At 39.5% G+C, this 24,134-nt stretch overlaps 1 protein-coding gene across 1 annotated transcript; it reads left to right on the forward strand.

Moving 5' to 3' along the window:
- The first annotated feature begins 22,695 nt into the window (after positions 1 to 22,695).
- Positions 22,696 to 23,921, forward strand: LOC139849900 (uncharacterized). The gene is made up of 4 exons (XM_071839514.1): positions 22,696 to 22,973; positions 23,025 to 23,249; positions 23,337 to 23,531; positions 23,723 to 23,921. Exons 1-4 carry the CDS (start codon positions 22,696 to 22,698, stop codon positions 23,919 to 23,921), a joined length of 897 nt encoding a protein of 298 aa, XP_071695615.1.
- The last annotated feature ends 213 nt before the right edge of the window (positions 23,922 to 24,134 follow it).

The raw sequence follows: 24,134 nt of genomic DNA on the forward strand, positions 1-24,134 counted from the left end.
ATCCAAAGCCTAAAATTATTGTCTTGATGAGAGGAACTCATCTATACACTTTATTTAATCAAAAAATCCATGTTAAGTTCACTGCTTTTAACCAACAAACTGCTGTCCAAAATTAATCAAACCAAAAACATATATAAACGACTATTTCTACGCATCCAATCATCAATACAACAATACACAAGTACTATACTATCATAATAACATCAAAAAAAGTAAAAATGAATAAAAATGAAAAAGCTAGGGTTAGGGTTTATACCCTAATTGAGAAAAGAAAGATATAATCGTGTAGAGGATGAAGAGAGCAATCCGAATATGCAAGCAATTGAATGATCCAAGCTTGAAATTAATTAATGATGATGATGATGTTTGTGTGTGTAGGCGTCGGCCACCAAAAAGAAAAGAGGGAGGGAGGAAGTTTTGAGAGAGTTTAGGTTTAGAAATAAAATGTGATGAAATGAAAATGGATTTGAAAAATGAAAAATGAAAATGGGGTAAGGGTGGGGGAAATCGGTTGAAAAATGCATGGGGGTGGGCCTCACATGGCCCACAACGATAAATGGCTAAAAGCTTGTGGCCCGAATGCCCGAACGAAACCCGAAACGCGAAAACACCGTTACGCGATTAAATATTCGGAGAGATAACGCACACACGACAAATAAAATATATAAACACTATAAATATACATATGACATAAAAATATTATATGTAAAATAATTGGGATTCAAAAATCTCAAAATTCTGACCATTGGTTTGAAAACCGAAATGATTTTCCGGATAGAAATCAACGATACGTAGAAACGCACAAATTTAAATATGAATATAAATATTCATATAACACATAATAATTAATATATCATTACTAAAATAATAATATAAGTCATAGAAATGACGTGGCACGAATAACAATTAACGGACGTTAAATAATAAACGGTGAAAGATAACGGAAAAAGTAGAGTCGTGACAGATATAATGAATAGTTTGTACTAAAAACATACGGAGTATACAATTAGAAATGTGCATAAAATATTATTCATAACGACCAGTTTTAAAACAACTTTTTATGGGCTCATGTTTGGTGTTTTGTCGATTATTTGTCAATTGATGTTAAAATGATTTCAATGGACAAGCTCATAATCTATGCGTTAGTATTCAATACTAATGTAAATGTTATTAGTAATAAAAAAAAATTATACTAATTATATTATATATTTGATAAGTATCAATATTAACATTATCGACTACTAATTTATATAAATGGCGTGCAACGTATGGGCTCATAAACTAGCAAGGTTGCAAAAATCCGAAAAATCGGTCGAGTTCTCGCCGAGAAATCGTTTTGGAGTTGCTGTCGAGTTCTCGTTTTAGAATCGGCAATAAAATCGGCCAACCACTGGTTTAATCGTTCAACGACCTATAAATTGAGTTTCTCGGCCAAAAACCGGTCAAATTTTGTAAAATCGGTTAAATTTGGGTCAAATTGGTCAAATCTCGGTCAAATTTCGGGTATCATAAAAATTATCCCAAAAGTCAAAGAAAGTCAACCGCCGAGAACTTCCCGAGTTCTCTGAGAACTCCAAAAAATGGTCCCTCCGAGAACTCCCCGAGTTCCGATTTCTTCAACGTTGTAAACTAGTGATAACTTATAAAACATGACCTGCTTTTACAAAAATATTTGCGATTGCGCCCGTTTCATGTTGTTATGATTAAAATCCTCAAATATAAATTAATTTTATGATTAGTTCGATGATCTTTTGAGAGATATTTGCGCATGCACATTACGAGGAAAACAGCAATAGCAGCACATGGTTTGATGATATTACAACCAAATAATACCGTTTTCTGTTGATAACTTAAAAAAAACCAAAAAAAATATTCTCTCAAATTTAAAGAATTCTCAAAATAAGGGTCTCTGGCCAAACGTGTAAGAATATCAAGCTAACATATTATTTATTTGTATTTGTATTATAAAACAAAAGCTAACATATTTTCTTGTTTAATAATGAGAACGACCAGTATATAAGGTTATTTATTTTTTTTTATTTTTTTTGAAAAGTAAGAAGGACTTATATTAAACAATCACGAATAGTACATGGTTGACTGGGCAACCTTAACAACACAATACATCACGAAAGAAATAGAGAAAACAAATTACACCGCCCTAAGCTAATTGCAAAGATTGCAACTAACAAAAGAGAGAAACTAAGGTTGTGAGAACCATTGAAGCCAATCCATAATATGACCCTTGCAACGTCGTGAAATCCAATCGTATGAAAGAACTTGAACCTCGCTAAATAAAGATGGGACCGTCTCGAGCTTATTCTTGAACACCTTTGCATTTCGATTCTTCCATATAATGTAACAAACCACCCAACAAACCGCTTGCCATTGATTCCTTTTGTGATCATGTGCTACGTAGCCGAAGGTACCATTAAAAATATCCTCATACCCGAATAAAGCCGAATTATACCCCCACCATTTAAGGACTTTCACTCATATGTCTTTGGCCATTTGACAAGAAAAAAGTATATGTTCCACCGTCTCAATGTCACCATCACAAATCGGACATCTCACGCTGTTCAAATCGATGCCCCGTTTATCTAACTCGAACCTTACCGGTATACGACCTAATCTCGCCCGCCAAATAAACACCTCTACTTTTTTTGGAACCAAACCATTTCGCAACGACTCAATTGAATTAACCGCACGTGGTAGGATGACTTTGTCCACTAGAACCGAACAGTCCTTGACCATATATGTACCCTTCGAATTGAGATTCCAGCTCCAACAGTCTTTTTTATCTTCGATCAGCTGCAAGTTCCGAACAGTATCTCGCAATTCAGTTAGTTCACTATTCGTTCGTCCCATAGGTGGATAGGCCCAATTGCCGAGCCCATCTCCCTTAAATTCTTCGGTTTTGTTACTGATGTTGATATCTTTGTCAATCTCGAGCCTGTATAATCTTTTGAATATGTCTTTGAGGCTTGCGTTCCCCACCCAAATGTCATTCCAAAAAGAGGTGCTTTTCCCGTCCCCGAGCAAGCGTATGAAAGACTTAGAGAAAGAAATCCCTAACCCGTCCACATGATTTCCTGCAACACAAATAGAATTCCAAAGGCTAGCGTTTGGTTTTCGGATAAGCCCGTTTCCAAGCACAAGACCTCCATTAGAACCATAAATGCTACGAATTACGGCGACCCACAAAGTGTTAGTTTCGGTTTTAAACCTCCACCACCACTTACAAAGAAGAGCTAAATTTTTACTTTTTAAGGACATGATATTTAAACCTCCTTCTTCGTGAGGAAGAAGGATTTTTTCCCACTTAACCCATGACATTTTAGAGTTAGAACGCGTCCCGCCCCAAAAAAATTTCCGTCTCACACTCTCGAGAGAATTTAGCACACAAGTAGGGGCACGAAAGAGCGAGAAGTAATAGAGAGGTAGGCTAGAGAGAACCGACTTAACTAAAGTTAACCGTCCACCGAATGAAATCATTTTTGCTCTCCAGTCCGCTAACCTCTTGTTAAATTTCTCGATCACCGGGGACCAATCATTCAATTTCTTCATCTTATTACCCACGGGAATACCCAAATACATGAAAGGCAACCGACCTGCAAGACATGAACACCAAGACGCAAGAGCTTCCACGTTATCATTACTAATGCCTATCCCAAATAATTGACTTTTATTATAATTAACCTTCAACCCCGAAGCCCGTTCAAAACATTCCAACAAGTACGTTAAATTTCGCGCATTACGTCTACTCCATTCGCCAAAAAAAATCGTATCATCCGCATATTGCAAATGAGAAATGACGAATTTATCTTTACCCACCTCCACCCCTTTATACATCCCTCTCTCAACCGCCTTTTTCGTTAGGATATTAAGTCCCTCCGCTGCAATAATAAAAAGGAAAGGTGATAAGGGATCACCTTGGCGAACGCCCCTTTTAAGATTAAACTCACTTGTCGGAGACCCGTTTATGAGAATGGAGATTGTAGCCGATTTAAGACACGAGGAAATCCACTTACACCATTTGGTACCGAACCCCATACATTTCATCACTTCAAGAAGATAATCCCAATTAAGCGAATCAAAGGCTTTCTCGAAGTCTACCTTAAAAATTAGGCCGTGCTTTTTGTTTCGTTTAAGATCTTCGACCACTTCATTTGCAACTAATGCACCGTCTAGAATATATCTACCCCCAAGAAACGCACTCTGTTCCTTCCCTACAAGACTAGGTACCACTTTACAAATTCTCAAAGACAACATCTTCGAGATAATTTTATAATAACTGCAAATAAGACTAATCGGGCGATAATCACTAAAACTCAGCGGGTCCGATTTCTTCGGAATAAGGGAAACAAAAGAGGCATTGCAACCCTTTGAAAACTCGCCAAAAACCCAAAACCAGTTGATAGCACCTACCAAATCATCTTTGATTATAGACCAAAACTTTTTGAAAAAACCAAAGTTGAACCCATCCGGTCCCGGGGCCTTCGAACTACTACAACATTTGACCGATTCCCAAATTTCCCCTTCCGTGAAAGGAGCTTCTAAGAGCTCGTTGTCCGCTGATGTAATCAATTCAGAAAACAGCCCTTCAAGGCTTGGTCCATCCGAATTATGTACCTCGAATATGCTCTTAAAATGGTTGAAAGCAACTTCTTTGATTGTATTAGGATTTTCACACCAAGACCCATTAACATTAATCCCCCGGATGTTGTTTTTATTATATTTCCTCTTTAAGGAATTATGAAAATATTTTGAGTTTTCGTCTCCATCGATCATCCAACGAACACGAGCTTTCTGTTTTAGCATCCCTGTCTTGATTTTTTCCTTTTCCATCCATGTTTTTCTCGAGTTTAGCCATTTAGTCCGCTCTTCATCCTTTAAACTACCTACTTCTGCTTTCATTTCAAGATCCGTTACCACCTTTTTAACCGACTCAATCTCACAATCAAGCTTGCCAAAGTGAACTTTACTCCATTCTTTAAGGTCTCCTTTTAATCTTTTTAACTTGTTACGAAAAACGCAATCCTTCCGGTTACCCCCCATTGGACCAGACCAAGAATCGGCAATAACCTTGTCAATACCCTCAACCACGAACCAATCATCAAAGATTTTAAACGGTTTAGGCCCAAAATCCACTTCACCATCCGACATCATAATAGGACAATGATCCGATACAGTTCTATCTAAAGCCACCACTTTTAGATCGGTCCAAAAGCTAAGAAAGTCGTCCGAAACCAAGAATCTATCTAGTTTACTCATTTTCAACCCATCATCACTAACCCTAGTAAATTTCCTCCCACCCAAAGGAATGTCCACTAAACTATTTCTATCAATAAACTCGTTAAACCTCCTAGCCCGATTATAAAAAAAATTCACAATTCAATCTTTCCGACTTATCTCTAACCTCATTAAAGTCCCCACAAATGACCCACGACACACCATCAATACACAAGATCTTGTCAAGCGAATCCCAAAACTTACATTTATTGGCGTCATCATGCGGACCGTACACATTGACAATAATCGATTCATTTCCCGACTGTTTCCATTTCCCCCGTATAGCAATAAAAAAGTCACCAATTAGCTCACTATAAACCTCGAAGATGTTTTTATCCCAAATTATTAATTGTCCCCCCGACTTACCAATCATTTCTTTTTGAACATACCCACAATCATTAGAACCCCAAAGCCCGAATATCCAATTGTCGACAAGGTTATGACATTTAGTTTCTTGAAATGCTAGAATAGAGGGCCTTTCGACCAAACATAAGCTTTTAACATCACCAAACTTACTTTCTTTCCCGGACCCGAACCCACGAATATTTAAGGAAATAATCTTCATAAATAAAAAGAAGATACGAACAGAGAAAGAAGACACTTACATATCTTTCTTGGTCCATTTTAGACCAAGATTGGTGCCGAATTCCTCAACTCCAATACTGTTTTCCGATATCAATTGGCTCACCTCCTTCTTCTTGCTATTCCTAGACGACGATGGCTTCTTACTCAGTTTCGATCTTCTACTACCACATGTCACACAATTAATCCCACTTGGATCCTCAACGCCTTTCCCTTTCCTAGTCGATTTTTTCGCATGTAAAATTTTCGATGAAGCTTTCCAGTTGCCGATGGAATTCCAGCAGCAATTGGACGAATCAGAAGCATAAACAACCCCTTTACTTGCTTTTTTAGGCAAATAGTTGTTAGCGGTATCCATAACATTCAACGAGGATGTATCACCGGAAATCTTAGCCTTCTCCACCCCGTCACCACCGTAGTTCTTAACTGGACTTTTACATTCTTCTTCATCCGATGAGCAATCGGTATCACCGAGATCCTCTATCACCACATTATCTCTTGGATCGGCCGACCTAATGACATTAAACTTATTTTGATTAATAGGCCCATCAACACTAAGCACCTTTGTTGGATTATCACGAGATACTGGGCCAGATTTATCAACATGAAAGTTGGGCCCATTTAAGTTGAAGTGAGCTGACCCAACACTAGTACCCGAATAACAGCCCTCAGGATTTACTTTTTTATTCGAGACATCAGACCTCACCTTGGTATCCGGAGTCTTGGACTTGGAGATATTTGCATCTATAGGCGATTCTTGCACATTGGACAAAAAAGCATCATCATTATTATCTTTATCAAAAGGTTGCTTAATTCCCATGCAGGAAGACCCATCATCTTCCACCTGCAATGGTAAGCTGCCATGACCGCCACCATTCACCTGACCTTTTTCCGATCGAATCTCCCCATCTTCAAGTTCATCGGAAGCGTCATCACCGGACAAAGAATCCGGAATTTCTTCCTCATCTTCCGAGCTGTCCCAATTCGACTGTGGAATATTTTCCAAATCAAGTTCTATTTTATCATCACATTCTGAAATACCAACATGTTTGCACCAGATGCCTGCGACCAATTTTACTATTCCATTGATGCGTTCGTCATTCTTAGTATGAATCAAGACTTTACCCGAAATTAGATTTTGATTACCACGAATAATATTGCAATTCTTGAAATCCAGGGCTGGCCCCCACCACTCCGCAATTGATTTAAAGGTACTACAAGACCAATATTTAAACGGAACCCCTATGATCTCGACCCACGTTAATCTACCCGAATTGACTGAACGACCATCCCACAATTTTAACTCATTAAAGCACTTTTTCACCGGCGAATTAGCATCACATACAATATTTTTGGCCGTAACACTGTTGGCACATATCAATAACACATGTAGGCCACCAATGTACTTAATATGTATACCATCGTATCCGTTAGCCAGCCCTATCGTGGTAATAAGGTTAAGTGCACCAATGTTTTTCAGTTCACCAACAATAATACAATCTTCCATCCCCACCAATGGAGAGTTATCTTCAACCTCCACCGTACGAAACCTTTCAGCTTCTTCCGATTTCCAGGCCTTTCTCGATCTAGATTTGATCAGCAGTGTTCTTAAATCCTCCTGAGGTTTAGGTTCACCGAATAACCTAGATTTAGGTTCACCGAATACCTCATTGAGAGCCAGAAAATCATCTCCACGACTAGTGCCCACCTTTGATGACCCCTTTGGTATCCAGACAGCACCACCAGTATTACCTTTTGGTCCGTTGCCTTGAAAAACAGGCCTGGTATTGAAACGATTTGAGTCAGGGTTTTGCGAACGGTTGACGGCTCTAAAAACCCTAATTGGTCTTGAATCAAACGTTATGCTTTCTAGTCGACGAAGAAACTGTGCTTCATCTCCAACACCATGGAACCTAGCAAAAGCGAACTTGAGTCCATTTCTTAGTCGTTTGCCTGCCAAGTAGATGTCCCTAAGATCGCCGAATTGCTTGAAGACCCGCCAAAGATCAGAAATAGCCCAATGATCACCGAAATTAAAGAACATAAATGATGTCAAACGATGCCCGAAAAACTTTGTTGTCGTCGGAACCCTAGGCTTTCCCTCTCCGCGATCTCTCTGCCCCGTCGTACTAGACCTGTGTGCATGACTCTCTCTCCTCTCACTCTCTCCCCTCTCACTCTCTCTCACACACTCCATTTTTACACTTTGGTGGTGGATGTTGGGTGGATTAGGGTGGTTTTACGGTGGTGGGAATTTGGTGAGAAGAAATTGGAAATGGGGATGAAAGTTAGCAGAAGATGGAATGGAAATTGTGCGAACTTAATTTCATTTGTATTTTAATAATACGAATTTTACAGGAATTGAAATGAACTAATCAGAGAAAAAGGAATCAGATCTGGATCTGTACAAACATTACCTTATCCACATACATGAATATAATAATGGATCTGTAAAAGACAGTTTTGATAGCAGATAAATAAACATGAAATTACCGGGATGATTCTAATAGCAGATAAATAATGGAAGTAGATCGGAAGAAGAAAGTCACCAAAACTAAAATTAGCTAAACAGCATCACAGTTACAAAATCAACAATTGAGAAAGTAATAATCATACGATTAAATTTAATATAACAATCAGATCAAGAAAGAAGAATTTTTTAAAGGAACAAATAAAGTGAGATCGTGATTCGAATACATATGGTGTAGATTGTAGAATTAGGGTGTAAGAAATGGATACGAACCCTAATTTACAGATTGAGGTGAAAAGATTAGGGGAAAATAACTTACAGATTGAGAATTTTTTTTTTTTTTTTTTTTTGAAAGGCAAGGTTAGTTGTTAGTTGTTAGACTCGAACCTGGGTCACTCTCGAATCCATGAAACATGGATACCAATGAAGCAAGGCCTCATTGGCTAGTATATAAGGTTATTAAGGTAACACAATAAGAAACAAGTTAACAAAATAAGAAAAACTAAGGAACAAGCTAACATAACAAAAACAAAAAAACAAAAAATACTCCGTATATATTTAATGATATAAAAAAATTAAGTTTTCGACTTCAATGCATTATTTTATAGTAATTTATCATCACAATACATTCAAATAAGTATTAAAATTTAATAATTATATGCCTACATCTACATGTAAATTCAATATGGCTCATAGATTAGCTAATCGAGTTTTATCCACAATGGAGAAGGTATACATGCGACCCGACCATGACCCTTCAGCGAGTAAAATTTTTACCCGTACTGTGGGTAAGATTTCATGGTTTACTCGTCCATCATGGAATGGATATCCGCAGGTAATGAAATTTTCGCCTTCATTTTTATAAATAGTAAGAATTTTTTTTTCTCGTTCATCGTTATCCATAGTTATAAATTCGATTTTATAAGGTAACTTTGTTTTTTGGAACCTTTTTGCATTTAACCTTAATTTTCAACTGACTCTATTTACATGTGAAAAATAAACAATTTATTAGTTGTCACGATTCTTGCAATTTTTTTATTCTCATTTTAACTTTTATATATATGTGTGTGGGCGAATATCAGCGTGGGGTCCAAAGACCACACTAGTATGAAATTTTTAAAAAAAAATTGTACTATCATCTGTAAATTTAGATATAGGATACCACATACTTTCTTAGTTAATGGTTTTTTTAACGAAAGCGATAATTCTTTAAAAAAAATTACAAAGCACAACTAAAATTATATAGGACCTCATGAAATTTTGATTTTAGAATACTCCCTACGTATGTGCACGTGCCTGTACGCGTGTTCGTGTGTGGGTGTGTGTGAGATGGGGTTGTAAGATTTTGATTTTGATTTTGATTAAGGTAACAAAACCCGAACCTTAGTAAATTCGCAACAACCCGAAATTCACCAACCCAAACCATATTTCCCACAACAAAATGACCGCACAACCCGAGTCATCGTGAATACGCGCAAACCGATATTCACTACCTCCACCCCATAGTGTAATAGACTGAAACCCGGGCTAGTTGTAAGTTGTCTATTTTGCCCTTAGGGTTTGTGCTTAAGTTTTAAGTGCTTTTATTTTAATTATTTTATTAGTGTTTTATTATACTTTTGTTGTGACCAGTTTGTGACAAGGGTCCCAGATCAAGTTTGTTTATTTTAATTGGACCTCGTTTGGGTTACCTAATCTTGTGCGAAAGATATCAGATAACTGATAAATAGCCGTGTGTTGTACAGTGTAGGAATTAAACCCAATTATGTGACTAGTGTGCTGTATTTTCTCCCCATTTCTAGAAAATTCACTAAAAACACCGTACCTTCATCCCTCCCACCTAACCAAATCCTAATTCCCCATTGTTGATCTTGAGCTCGAATTGGTCTTGAAATCACGTTCTTTACACTCTACTGATTCTTTTAAGGTATAAATCATGAGCTTTCATGATTAATTTAGTGTTAAAATGGTGTTTTTAAGTGTATTTGTTCAAAAGCTTGATTTTGTGTCAAAATCCATGGATTTGATGTTGTTATGGTCAAAACTTTGTGGGTTTATAGTCTATAACATGTAGTAATTGAGTTGTGGTAAGTTTTGGTGTCGAAAACGAGCTCTAGATCGAGTTTTGGTGAATTTAGCTTGAAGTCCGTAGATTGTGTTCAGAATCTGCAGATGATGAACACAGTCGGCCGACTGTCGGTCGACAGTCGACCGACTGGCGAGTGAACCGACCGACTGTGTTTGACTTTCGGCTGATTGTGGAAATGTCAAATAAGTCGACCGATTGGGAAAGTTAGTCGACCGGTTGTGTCAACAGTCGACCGACTGTCTACGTCAGTCGACCGATTGAGGAGACAGTCGACCGACTGTGTGTCCAGGGCAGAATGCTTTACCAAAGTTCCTTTTGCTAGCCGTTATGCTGCCCGTTTGTATTTTGGTGTTCAGGATGTAAATTTTGAAAGTGCATAAGTGTTAAGCATGAAAATTTTAGAGGACGCATTTTTTACTAATTTGCTATAATTTGCTGTCAGTGTGTCTAATCTTGATGGAAACACTATTCTAACTTGGTTTTTGCTGTTCTCGAGAGATAAGGAAAAGGAGGAAGCTCAGAAATAATAACTGAGCAGTTGCTGATAATTGGTGAGTGGGTCTATCTACGGATAGAGTTTAAGTAGCATATCATGCTACAGTGGTTGACTCTTTTACCATGCATAGTGTAGAAATTGCCATGATAGAATAATATCGTTGCCAGATGTTGTATGTGAATTATGTGTACACTGTGTGAATGGCACCAGTCGGGCCTAGGGAGACTGGGGACTCGAGACCGTGCTTAGGAGAGGTTAGAGTCCGCATGAGGTCAACCGTGCCTAGGGGAGGTTGGGTCCATAGGCTACTGATTGTGGAGTATAGTGTGAATGATGCATCCCCTGCATCTGGATAACTATACTATAAATTGAGTAGTAGGGACTATCGGTAGACTCAGGCCCGATCAGCTGGGAGTCGTGTGCTCGTACAAGCCGCCAATCCTCGTATTGTCTTATTGTATGCTAGTTGGTAGTTAGCAGCTACTGTTGATGTATATAGCTTGTGTGTGGCTTAAGCTACATCTGTTAGATAAATTCCATTCACTTAACGGTGTGCTAATCCCCCACATATTCTCCCCTTGCAGGTTTAGGTACTGCTAGTCGGGATGGGTGCTGATGCAGAAGACATGTTTGACAACCCTATTCTGATGTGGACTTTTGTTTAAATCATGTTTTGTAATAACGTAACACCGTTGTGTAAACTTAAACTTAATTACTCAGATTAATGTAATGACGTGACCTATACTGTGTTTATTAATAAAGTCTTCCGCTGTGTTTAAAAAAAAAAGGCCGGTGTTACAAGTTGGTATCAGAGCATGGTTTGGCAGCAAGTACGTGCGCGTATTTTGTTCCCAAACCCTGAGGCAAGTCAAACATGTCTGTGGGAGTGGGGGGCTAAGTGAAAATAGGATATACGTGTGTTAGTTGTGATTGAACTAACTGATATCCACTAAGCTTTTGTGTAAGCTGTTTTGTAGCACAGGTATGGCTGACAGAAACGCAACTAGCCCATCCAACCCCGGAACATTCAGAGCACCAGAAGAGGGTGTTGAGTCTGATGATGATCAGAATAGTTACATCCTTCAGTTAGAAAGCAAGCTAAAAGAGGCTGAAGACAAAATTAATGAGCTTGAATTAGCGAGGCATTCTAGAAATGATGATACACCACCTGGATTCCCAACCGCGCAATCCCAAACGATACCTAATGCGCACCAGAACCAGTATCAGAATCAAATACCTAACCAATACTATATGCCACCGCAAAACACTTTCACTTACCAAAATTCCATGATGATGAACCTATACCAAATGCAAATGTTTCATCAACCTTACATGCAACCACCCAAAAGATGTACTTATAAGAACTTCCGTGATTGCAAACCCTCCGAGTTTTCTGGAAGTACTGATCCGACTGTAACTCTCAATTGGTTGCGAGAAATTGAAAGGGTATTTGAAGCGTGTCAGTGTGAAACTGAGCTGAAAGTAACATATGCTAGTCGACTGTTGAAAGGTAGGGCTATGATTTGGTGGGATTCCTTGATTTCCAGTATACCGAAAGAACAAATGAGTATGATCACTTGGGAGCAGTTTCATGGGAAGGTGTGTGAACAGTATTGTAATCCGTTTGATATGAACCGAATCAAGACTGAGTTTCTTGAAATGAAGATGACACCTCAAATGACGATCGACGAGGTAGTAGAGAAGTATATGGATAAACTGAGGTTTGTACAATAGTGGGTGCCAGACGAAGCGTCTCGTATACAGCATTTTGTTAATATCATTTTGCCACAGTACCGAACTTTTGTTAGAACGGCTACGTCGTTGTCTCAAGTGGTTGTAATGGCTAAGATGGTAGAAAGTGATGTTCAGGCCGCCAGAAACAGAATATTTGGTAATGTGCTACAACAAGGTGGGTAAGTATCTGGTCAATCAGGATCTAAATCCAAGAAGTCTAGTGGGTTTAAATCGAAGGGTAAAAGTGGTCAGAGTAGTTCTGGGTCTGGATCAGGTAAAGGGAATTGGTGTCACACGTGTCTATCTTCTCATAGTGGTCAATGTTCTGAGGCTACAAGAAGATGTTTAAAGTGTGGTGTTGTTGGGCATGAGTCTTCAGCTTGTCCGTATCCGAATAGTGTGTGTTGGATTTGTCACAAACCAGGGCATCGTGCAGTTAGTTATCCGTCGAAGAGTGGTAGTTCTGGGGCAGGGTCAGGGGCGCATTCGGCATCAGCCGGAGGGTCAACTGCCTCGAGTGGGCAAAAGAGGAAGAACCCTCCAACAGCAGAGGTTAGAGCTTTTCAGATGTCGGTTGAGAATGCCGTGGCAATCGACGAAGTGATCACCGGTATGTTTCTAATCAACTCAATACTTGCTCGCGTATTGTTTGATTGTGGTGCCAATAGGCATTTTATGTCCCTAGATTTCTGTGCTAAGTTGAAATTACCAGCTACTGTGTTACCCAAGCCGGTTAGTGTAGAAGTAGCCGATGGTAAGATCACACCCGTCACAACATATGTGTCTGGGGTTTGTATAGAGATTGAAGGGAAGTCTTTCCCGGTGACTTGTTTAGTGTTACCTATTCCTAGCTTTGATGTAGTATTAGGAATGGATTGGTTGAGCTCGCTTAGAGCTAATATTAAGTGTGATAGGAAAATGATTACCTTTCGTTCGACCGATGGAACCCGTGTTGTGGCCCTAGGGGAGCGGGGCGGGTATAATTTTCCGTTGATAACCATGATGAAAGCGAAGAAGTCGATGGCAAAGAGTTGTGAATCATTTCTTGCATATGTGATTGATGTGAAGAAAGAAAAGAAAACAGTGGCCGATATTCCGGTAGTATCAGAATTTCCCGAAGTGTTCCCAGATGAGTTACCAGGTCTGTCGCCGGTAAGGGAAGCCGAATATAAGATTGAGTTGGTTCCTGGAACAACTCCAGTTGCAAAAGCTCCATACCGATTAGCGCCGTCTGAAATCCGTGAAATGATGTCACAGATTCAAGAGTTATTAGATCGTGGTTTTATCCGACCGAGTTCTTCACTGTGGGGTGCTCCGGTATTGTTTGTTAAAAAGAAAGGTGGGTCAATGCATATGTGTATTGATTATCGTGAATTAAACAAAAGAACAGTGAAGAATAAGTATCTGTTACCTCGAATAGACGATTTGTTCGATCAGTTACAGGGTGCTTCATTCTTTTCTAAGATAGACTTACGATCCGGGTATCATCAGGTGTGACACCGCTATTTTTTTTTTTATACGTGGCGGAAGCATAATATTAATTAATTACGATATCAACATTTGTACAAACCGATGTCACGTGTCACTTAAACAATTTACATATTAATAGGAAGAGACGTAAATACATTCTGTTTTCAAAGGTACACGGTTCATATTCTAAAAGACCACATCAGAGTTAACCCTGTCAAACATAACATCATCATGCCCGTCTTCTCCCAAAAGCACTATCTACAAAAGCTAACAACCTGCAGGGAGGAGATGGAGGGGAATTAGCACGAAGCTAAGTGAGTACGACTAAATACAGGCCATAGTATACATAAGTGTTATACTAATCATGTCACTTAGTCTAACATACAAACATCACCCAAGTGCCGTCTACAGAGACTCTGGCGGCTCGGCCAAACCATTAACCACCAGCTGATCGGACTGGGGCTTACCAGAAGTTCCTCCACCACCGTATGTATATACATAATCCACACGCGACGGACGCGTCATTCACATATATATACACCACGGCAGTCTAGGCCACCACATGAGGAACCCAACCCGCAGGTTGATCTCTCCTACCGAGGCCACCACACAATAGGGACGCACTGGGCTCCAGCAGACAAGCATCAACCAACATGCAGTCATCACAATGTACCAACTATCCACAACAATAAGTATATCTAACAAGCATGGCAGTCATAATATAACATGCTACTATATACTATATACTCCAGTTAGTCCCACTCACCGATTACCAGCAAACGAGAAGGTGTTCAGTTATCTAATCACTGAACCTTCTCTTTCTCCTTTTCTCCTGAGAAATACATATACACGAGTTAGTTTATGTCCATAAACACCAAATAACACAATACAGAAAATTTTGTCAGAAAACTGTCCGCTAAAATTTTTCTCCTTAACACTTATGCACTTTCAAAATTTACATCATAAACATCAAAATACAAACGGGCAGCGTAACGGCTAGAAATCAACACTTTGGTAAAATATTCTGCCCTGGACACTCAGTCGGTCGACTGACACTGACAGTCGGTCGACTGTCTACACAATCGGTCGACTGACCCTCTCAGTCGGTCGTCTCACTTGGTATATCATCAATCGGCCGAAGGTAAATCTCAGTCGATCGGTTATCATCGTCAATCGGTCGGTTCACCCTAGGTCGGTCGACTGTCGACCGACAGTCGGCCGACTGTGTTCATCTTCTTCAGAAGCTGAACACAAGTTACGGACTTCAAGCTAAAATCGCCAAAACTCGATCTAGAGCTCATTTTCGACACCAAAACTTACCACAACTCAATCACTACATGTTATAGACTATAAACCCACAAAGTTTGGACTATAACAACATCAAATTCATGGGTTTTGACACAAAATCAATCTTACTATCCAACCAATCCCTCGCCCTACCCCGCAACAAGCTAGTAGCGAGTCTCGTCTTCTTCTCGGGAGGGCATTCAATAGTGCGAAAACACCCTTCGACATCCGAGATCCATGTTGTGCTAACCAAAGGATCCTGTTTCCCATCATACATCGGGGGTTTAATCCTCATGAAGCTCTTAAGACAACGCTCCATTTCCTCACTACTTTGAAGTTCGGAATACTTCCTATCCATTTCTTCTCGAAACGCACTCATTTGCTCCGCAACGGCGGCCGCAATTCTAGCGTTAAACTCTTCGTCATTCGTCTCGATCTCGTTTCGCGTCGTCATTCTAAAGAATGCAAAATGATTAGTCCACGAACATATAAAACCACACTCACAACACCGCCCCATCTTGCTCAACACTCGTCGTACATCACTTGTTATACATGATTTGCACCCGTAATAAGGTTTGCAAGTCCTTATTACACACACACGCCGTATCAACTCGTTAGTACAACGACCGCCTCGCTCGATGATATAATCAACACAAACATAAACAAAGCACAACGCACTAATATATTATTAGTATCCACTTATAAATATAAATGTTAGTCCGCCTACAAACAAGGCACTAACTATAACCCGTTCTAACCCGTAATCCTACAAGTCCCGCAATAAATAAGCAGACACACAAAAGTCTAAGTCTAGGCACCTATCTCAAGTCACCTAAATCCCTTAGACCATGCTCTGATACCACTTGTAACAACCCAACCCGTTATTCAACCAAATATGCGGAATAAAATTTTTTTTATACAGATAGGGTGCGCGGCGCGCAACCCTCCTTGTGCGCGGCGCGCACAAGGCCATTCAGCTTCTGTCCGAATTTTTCGTTTTTGCTTTAAAGATCTATCACTTCCCGACACTTTTAGACGAAACGGTTTTCACAACATTTAATATTAGTTAAAACTAACACGTTCCAATAATAAAATGAGTTTTACAACACCGGGCCCACATCGACCGTTTTACGACTTTCGTACAAGATACAAGTTTTCGACCACATGATTTTTAACACAAAATAAAGACCGAGCATGGCGATTGGAGATACGCTACCCAATCCTAATCAAATCCAAAAGAAAGTCTTCTAATCAAACTACGCGAATCCACTAGTCCCCACGCTTACCCAAGCCACCGCATCCATGCAAATCTATAAAAAAATGTAAACAACGAGAGGGTAAGCTAACGCTTAGTGAGTGAGAATATACTACATACATATATATTCATAAAATGGACACGCCACACAATAATAATCAAATAGCACATACCGGAGTCAAATGCATAAAGGTAAGCTAAACTAGGCATACCGTACGAATGCTATACAATAAGCTAATACTTAACGATGCGCGAACACCAAACGATAAGAACAACGTCATCAAGCTAAACCCGGAGGGTTAGCTACGTAACAATTATATCAATAATGTATATATATATATATATATATATATATATATATATATATATATAAATATATAACCAACGAACCCACAACCCAAGGTTAACCACTTAATCTTAAACACCCGAAGGATGACCGTGCAACCCAGCCTTAGTGAATACGTACGACCCGATACTCACTACTTTCACTTCGTAGAATAACCGAGGATGGCCGTGCTAACCGAGCCTTAGTGAATACGTACAACCCGTTATTCACCACCTCAACCACGAATTCAACCAAAAGGACAATCGTACAACCCGAAGTATTGTGAATATGAACGACCCGATATTCACGTCCCCAAACCATAACCCACGGTCTCAAGATTACTAAAATCCACGACTTCGGGGTTAATCAACCGAAATCAAATACCAAACGCACATCCGTGCCAATTGGACCTAAAACACACGTCCATCAAAATTCACCTATATGTGAAGTGAGCTCTATAACCGAGAACCACTTCACCCGTCTCGCACCCATCCTACACATACATATGCACATAGGATATTAACACTCACCTTATCGTCTTGATGAATGCTATCGAATAATCCGCAACTCGCCGATGGAATGTACCTATTCCAATATCACAATACAAGTAACACACTTAGAGTGGATTTACAACCCAACTCAAAACGACACTTAGTGCAATTTCGACCAATTGCACTTCCAAGCACAAAACGCCCCCAAGCTAACCAATAATCACTAACACTAGTGACAATGGTCCTAATACGCCAATTAAACCCAATTACAAGTCCCAAATCATGGCCAAGTCGGTTTCCTACCCAAAACCCACCAACAACAATGATAAACCCGAGTACAAGCATCAATGAACTCACTTCAAGAGTTTAAATGGGTTTCTCAACAATTCAAGTTCAAACCCTAACTTTGAACATCAAATCAAACAATGAAATTTGGAGTTAGAACTTACCACAACAACTAAAACGTAGCTAGGAATGAGATGAACAACTTTAACACTTGAGCTTTTGATCAAACCAAGCTTCTTCTTCTCCAAATCCCCAATTCTCTCTCTAGAACTCTCCCTCTCTCTCTAGATAGTTGAGAGTGTTTGTGGATGTGAAATATGATCTAAAGTTGGATCCAAATCTTCCAATATGTCCACAGATCCGGCCTCAAGTGAAAAGACCAAAATGCCCTTCATCAAACTCAAAATAGAAAAAGACAGAAAACTGTCGCTGGCAAGGTGCGCGGCGCGCACACTGGTCTGGGCAGTTTCTGATCTTTTAATTTACACTACGTTTCACGCCCTTTATGTACGCCATTTATACTTTATGTACAACAAAATATTAGGGTCTTACAATAGGCCTTTTGTATACAAAAGTTTTCAATATATGTAAAATTAAGTTCGGTAAATACTAAAAAAATAGGTTAAGTACCATCATCAGTCATAACAATATTTTTCATAAGTACGACATATTGTAGGATTATGGGCTCCCTTGAATTATGGGCCCTGTGCTAGCGCACATGTTGCACGTCCTCAAATTCTACCCTTAATTGGATCGAAAACAAATCCAATCCGTTGCATGGTTCGCTTGAATAGTGGAGGTCAGACCCGACTACTATTATTGTCAGAATTTGTGTGGCATTTGGCCAAATGTAGGGTGTCGGTTTTTAGTTCATGTAATTTGCTCTAATCTTGTATTCTTTTTGCTCGCATCTTGCGGGCGTTTAATGAAATTAAGTTTTTCAAGAAAAAGGTGTTGTCTTAGAATACTACTATACGAAATAACACTTTGGTTGATTTAGTCACCTAGTGACATAAAAGTATTTACGCTAGTGAATAATGTGATGCATCAATACTATTTCCTCCATCATGTTATAAGTGTATGTTGGAAGTTTTTCTTTTTTAATTTTGAATCCATTATATTTTATTTGTTATAGAATGTTGGATGAAAATTTCATCAATAAAAATAAATTTAAAATTCAATTACATTGGTGGAATCTTCCCGCCAACACCCTAACCAACATATACGACATAGCCGTGAACAACCAATCGATCACCACCACGAACCTTGGTATCTTCATTTGGCAAGCCGTAAATGGGCCTCCACTTACATCATATGGAAACACCGTAACCTAAAAGTCTTTAGCAAAAATAATGGTGCACCACATCTATACTATCCGAAATTCAAGCTCAATAATTTGCTTGGATATCCAAAAGATCAAAGAAATCTACAATTGAATGGCACCAATGGCTCATCAACCCCTCCTTCTACACATCCTTGAATCTTCTAAGAACGAGCAACAATTAAAACGGAGTACAAAAGTCCTGTCTGGCCATCTTATTCGGCCGAACCTAGCATCTTACGACTTCATGTCTCGGTCCCAATTCTCACTTGGTTAAATGGGTAGTAGTGGCCAACTTTGTCATCGTATTTGCTCCCCAGCTCGATTTTATCAAGTGTCGTGTGTTTATCGGGCCCTTGTCCATGTTTTTCGTAAGCAATGTCATTTTCATCTTATGATGGAACATTATGTATAGAATATAGGGCTTTGTAAATTTTTCGATATATCGATAAAGTTTTACTTGCTTTTTAAAAAAAAAATTATAAAATACTGAGTATTAGATAATAGATAAAAAAACATTAAGTTAAATTTTACATAAAAAAAAACTTTTAAAGTCAAAATATGACATATATATGATGGGACTAATGTAGTAATATGTTATAGTGTACTAAAATTTCCCCGGGCTATTGAAAAATGAGGGGTGAGAGAGAGAGCTGAGAGAAAAATACTCAAGGGGCACGAGTAGACGCAAGAGTGACTACAAAGAGAGACCACAAGATTGTTTGACTAGATTATTCGGAATCCATTTGATTTCGTTCATGTTTTTTAACTTCGCGGAGGATTGGGATGTACCAAAACTTTGGAGAATCTTCAAAAAGTATGGTGACGTGAGGGATGTGTATATGGCGGGTAAACCTCTCAAGAATGGCCAAAGATTTGCTTTTGTTAGATTCGCGAAGGTAGTAGATGAAGACAGGCTATTATCAAAGCTCAGCAACATATATTTTGATAATAATCCTATCAGTATTTTCAAAGCAACGAAAAGAGATGGAGAAGAAGATGAGAAGTTGAAGCACACTTATAATCAGGAAGATTTCGGTAAGTTCAGATCTGCTTTTAGAGATGATCGTGCGTATCGTGATGTCACATGAAGGTTAGAGGACGATGATCTACGTAATCATCTTCGAAACAATCAGCATAAAAATGACCTTAGAAGTTTTCTCAACCGATGCAACAAGGAGTCTGTCAAGGAGAATGGCGTAACCAACCACCTCAATTTGGTTGATATCAGATTTGAAGATAGGGTCAGGCTATCTTCCAAACGTTCCATCTTGGGTACGGTATTTGACTGGAAAACCATCGCTCAAATCCCATCTCTATGCAAAGCTGATGGAATCCTTGGTGGTGATGTCAAGTATTTGGGAGGTTTAAAATTCCTCATGCTATTTCAGTCTACTGTAGAGGCAGAAAGGGTTCTAAACAACAAGGATTATGCTATTCATAAATGGTGTAAATGCGAGTTACTTGGGAATACTCCTATCGTTAATAATAGAAGACTAGTGTGGCTAGACATTCGTGGTATGCCTGTGGGGTGCTGAAATGAGGGTGCTTTTGGTAAAGTAGGTAAATTATGGGGAGAAGTACTCGAATTCTACAACTGTTCCATTGATAACGATCATCAAAACCTATTAGTTGGAAGTGTGCTTGTTCACACTTGGGACCTACATATGATCCAAGAGTGCGTTAAGGTCAAACTGGGCTCACATATTGTTAGGGTATTCGTCCAGGAAAATAGCAACCCTCCCATCGAATTGGAAGAAGAAGCTATCGTGGGGGAAGACTGTTCAATTGATCAAATTATCAATGACGAGGATTTTGTTGACGATACGTTTAAAAAGAAGGACAACGATGATGATAATATGTCTGATTTCTATTAATCAGACGAAGAGGTGTTCGATCTCAATTACATCAATGCTCATAATCGGGACAAATCTCCAGTTGATGAATATCTGGGTAACTTGAATCTGTTTCCAGCAGAAGATGAAAAGGTTGAGTGCTCAGGGGATGAGGTCCACTTTGATTCCTGCAACAATGATGATGATGATCTGGAAAAACAAAAAACGGCGCATGTGCATCTGATAGCTCACCTGGTCCCAAGAACTCATCAAATGTGTCGCCTACTTCCAAGGTGAAATTTAATTCCCAACCGTCCATTATCCCTGACTCAATTGATGATAGCCCAACACCAACCTTTAGTGGGCCTATTAATTGTGATGCTGAACCTATTGGGCCTACTCCAGATGACCCAACAGAAGATGATCCTGCCTTAGGTGGGAGCCCAGTGAATCCTAGTATTATTAAAGGGACTACGAAGAAGCCCATGTTGACCAAGGTTAAAGCCAGTTTTAAGGAGTGTGGGCCTTCGGCCCAATGTGATTCTAATGTATCCAACATCAATTTGAGAAAGGCCAAAAGGAAAGATGGTAAACAAGTTACATCTACATCTGGTAGCAGAAACAATCGGGTAGGTACAGCGATCAAGAGAAGGGATTGCTGTTGGACAAAATTAAGAAATTGGAAGTCATCATCAAGGATGCTTAATGTCAAAACTGTAACATCCCAGGTAAACGTTCCTCGTAGCATGATATTGTCCGCTTTGCCCGTAGGCGCACGTATTTTTCTTGGCAACCACACACGACAAGCACTTTCCCAGGAGGTCATCCATCCTGGTAGTGCTATCGCCTGAGCACGCTTAACTGCAGAGTTCTCATGAGATCTGCTGCGCTTGTGGTCCCAAAACGCGTCATACTAGGAAAGGTCTCCACACCCTTATAAGGCATGCTTCATTCCCCTCTCCAACCGATGTGGGACGGATGTAACACGGATGTTACAATCCTCCCCCCCTAATGGGACACAGCGTCCTCGCTGTGCACGTTTGGTCCGGGGCCTGGCTCTGATACCATCTGTAACATCCCAGGTAAACGTTCCTCGTAGCATGATATTGTCCGCTTTGCCCGTAGGCGCACGGATTTTTCTTGGCAACCACACACGACGAGCACTTTCCCAGGAGGTCACCCATCCTGGTAGTGCTATCGCCTGAGCACGCTTAACTGCAGAGTTCTCATGAGATCTGCTGCGCTTGTGGTCCTAAAACTCGTCATACTAGGAAAGGTCTCCACACCCTTATAAGGCATGCTTCATTCCCCTCTCCAACCGATGTGGGACGGATGTAACACGGATGTTACAAAAACAGTGGCCAGGGCACCAAGAACATCATCTCAGCCGATCAAATCAACGTGTTCTTCGTGTAAAGCTGCTGAACAAAAGACGTCTGAAGGCCAACACCATTGTGATAAGGCAGATGTTAAAGTGAAAGAATATGAGAATAAATTGGGATTAAAATGGAAGCAAAAAGCTTCCACCTTTTAAGCCTACTCCTTCTGTTTTCGTATGTTTATTTTTTATGAAGATTATTGCATTTAATATCAGAGGGTTCGGGTTCGGGACTAAAGCTGACAAATCGGGGTATCTTAGGAAATTAATTGTGAATGAAAAACCTTCAATATTGGCTCTACAAGAAACAAAATTAAAAACCATGAATCGAGATTGAGTGTGTTCTATTTGGGGCTAGTATGGGTGTGATTTCATTCAAAAGGAAATTATGGGTAAATCGGGGGGACAACTAATCGTTTGGGATACTCATATATTCTTGGCGAATATGGTTTTGAGGGGGGAATACACTATCGGGATTAGAGGTAAATGGGTGCATTCGAGGTTGGACTGTCTCATTATCAATGTCTATGGACCTCAAGATGATGATGGGAAGAAAAAATTGTGGGTGAAACTGTCGAATTTTTTAAATTGTGATCCTAACGTTGCTTGTGTTTTTTGTGGTGATTTTAACGAGGTACGAAATGAGTCCGAGAGATTCAACTGCGAGTAAATTAAGCATAGGGCAAAATGGTTCAACAATTTTGTCATTGATAACAGCTTGGTTGAGATCCCGATGTCGGGCCGTATCTTTACACGTGTCAGTGATGATGGATTAAAATTCAGTAAACTTGATCGCTTCCTCGTGACGGATAACTTTTTACACCCTTGTAAAGATCTTACACCTTCAGTGTTGGAGCGTCACCTCTCGGATCATTGTGTTATCGTACTAAAGGATGAAGAGAGAAATTTTGGGCCGAAACCGTTCAAGACCTTTGATGCATGGTTAGATGACGATGAGGTAGAGGATGTTATCTGAAATTCTTAGGGTGTAGAGGTGCCGTTTAATTATAGGAAAGACTATTTGTTTAGGAATAAGTTAAAGAACGTCAAAGCGGCTTTAAAGGAGTGGAGTAAATCGAAGTTCGGTAACCTCGAGGGGGAGATTGAGGCGTATAGATTGGTTGCTCAGAGTCTTGAATTAAAGGCCGAACATTCCAATTTAAGCGAGCTTGAATTAGAACAATGGAGGAATGCTAGAAAACTTTGTTCGAAAAAGAGAAAGTGGTTTCAAGTATGATGAGGCAGAAAGCACCTATTAAGTGGGTGTTGGAAGGGGATGAAAATAGCAAATACTTCCACTCGGTAGTTCGGAGGAATAATAATAAAAATAATATCCGAGGTCTTCTAGTAGATGGCATTTGGAAAGATAGCCCGGGAGACATTAAAAACGAAGCTTTCTCTCATTTTTCGTGTAGGTTCAAAGAGATTGGTGGTGAAAGACCAAGCCTGAAAGATCTAATCTATCCTGTCTTGTCGGATTGTGAAGCTAGTGGACTTGAGGAGAGATTTAATGAAAAAGAAATCCATGAAGCTATCCTAGAGTGTGGTAGTAATAAGGCGCCGGGCCCGGATGGTTTCAACCTCAGATTCTTCAAAAATATTGGGACATTGTGAAAGGTGATTTGATTGAGGCTATCTCTTGGTTTTGGGAAAAGGGTGAGATCTTTTAAGGGTGCAATCCTTCTTTTGTCACGCTTATTCCGAAAGTTAGTAACCCGCAACATATTGGTGAATTTCGGCCTATTAGTCTAATTAGATGTTATTATAAAATAATCGCCAAAATGCTCTCTAATCGTATTCTGTGACGATCGCTCCAAATCCATATGG

This window comes from Rutidosis leptorrhynchoides, chromosome 5 (genome assembly GCF_046630445.1).
Source record: "Rutidosis leptorrhynchoides isolate AG116_Rl617_1_P2 chromosome 5, CSIRO_AGI_Rlap_v1, whole genome shotgun sequence".
Taxonomy (NCBI): Eukaryota; Viridiplantae; Streptophyta; class Magnoliopsida; order Asterales; family Asteraceae; genus Rutidosis; species Rutidosis leptorrhynchoides.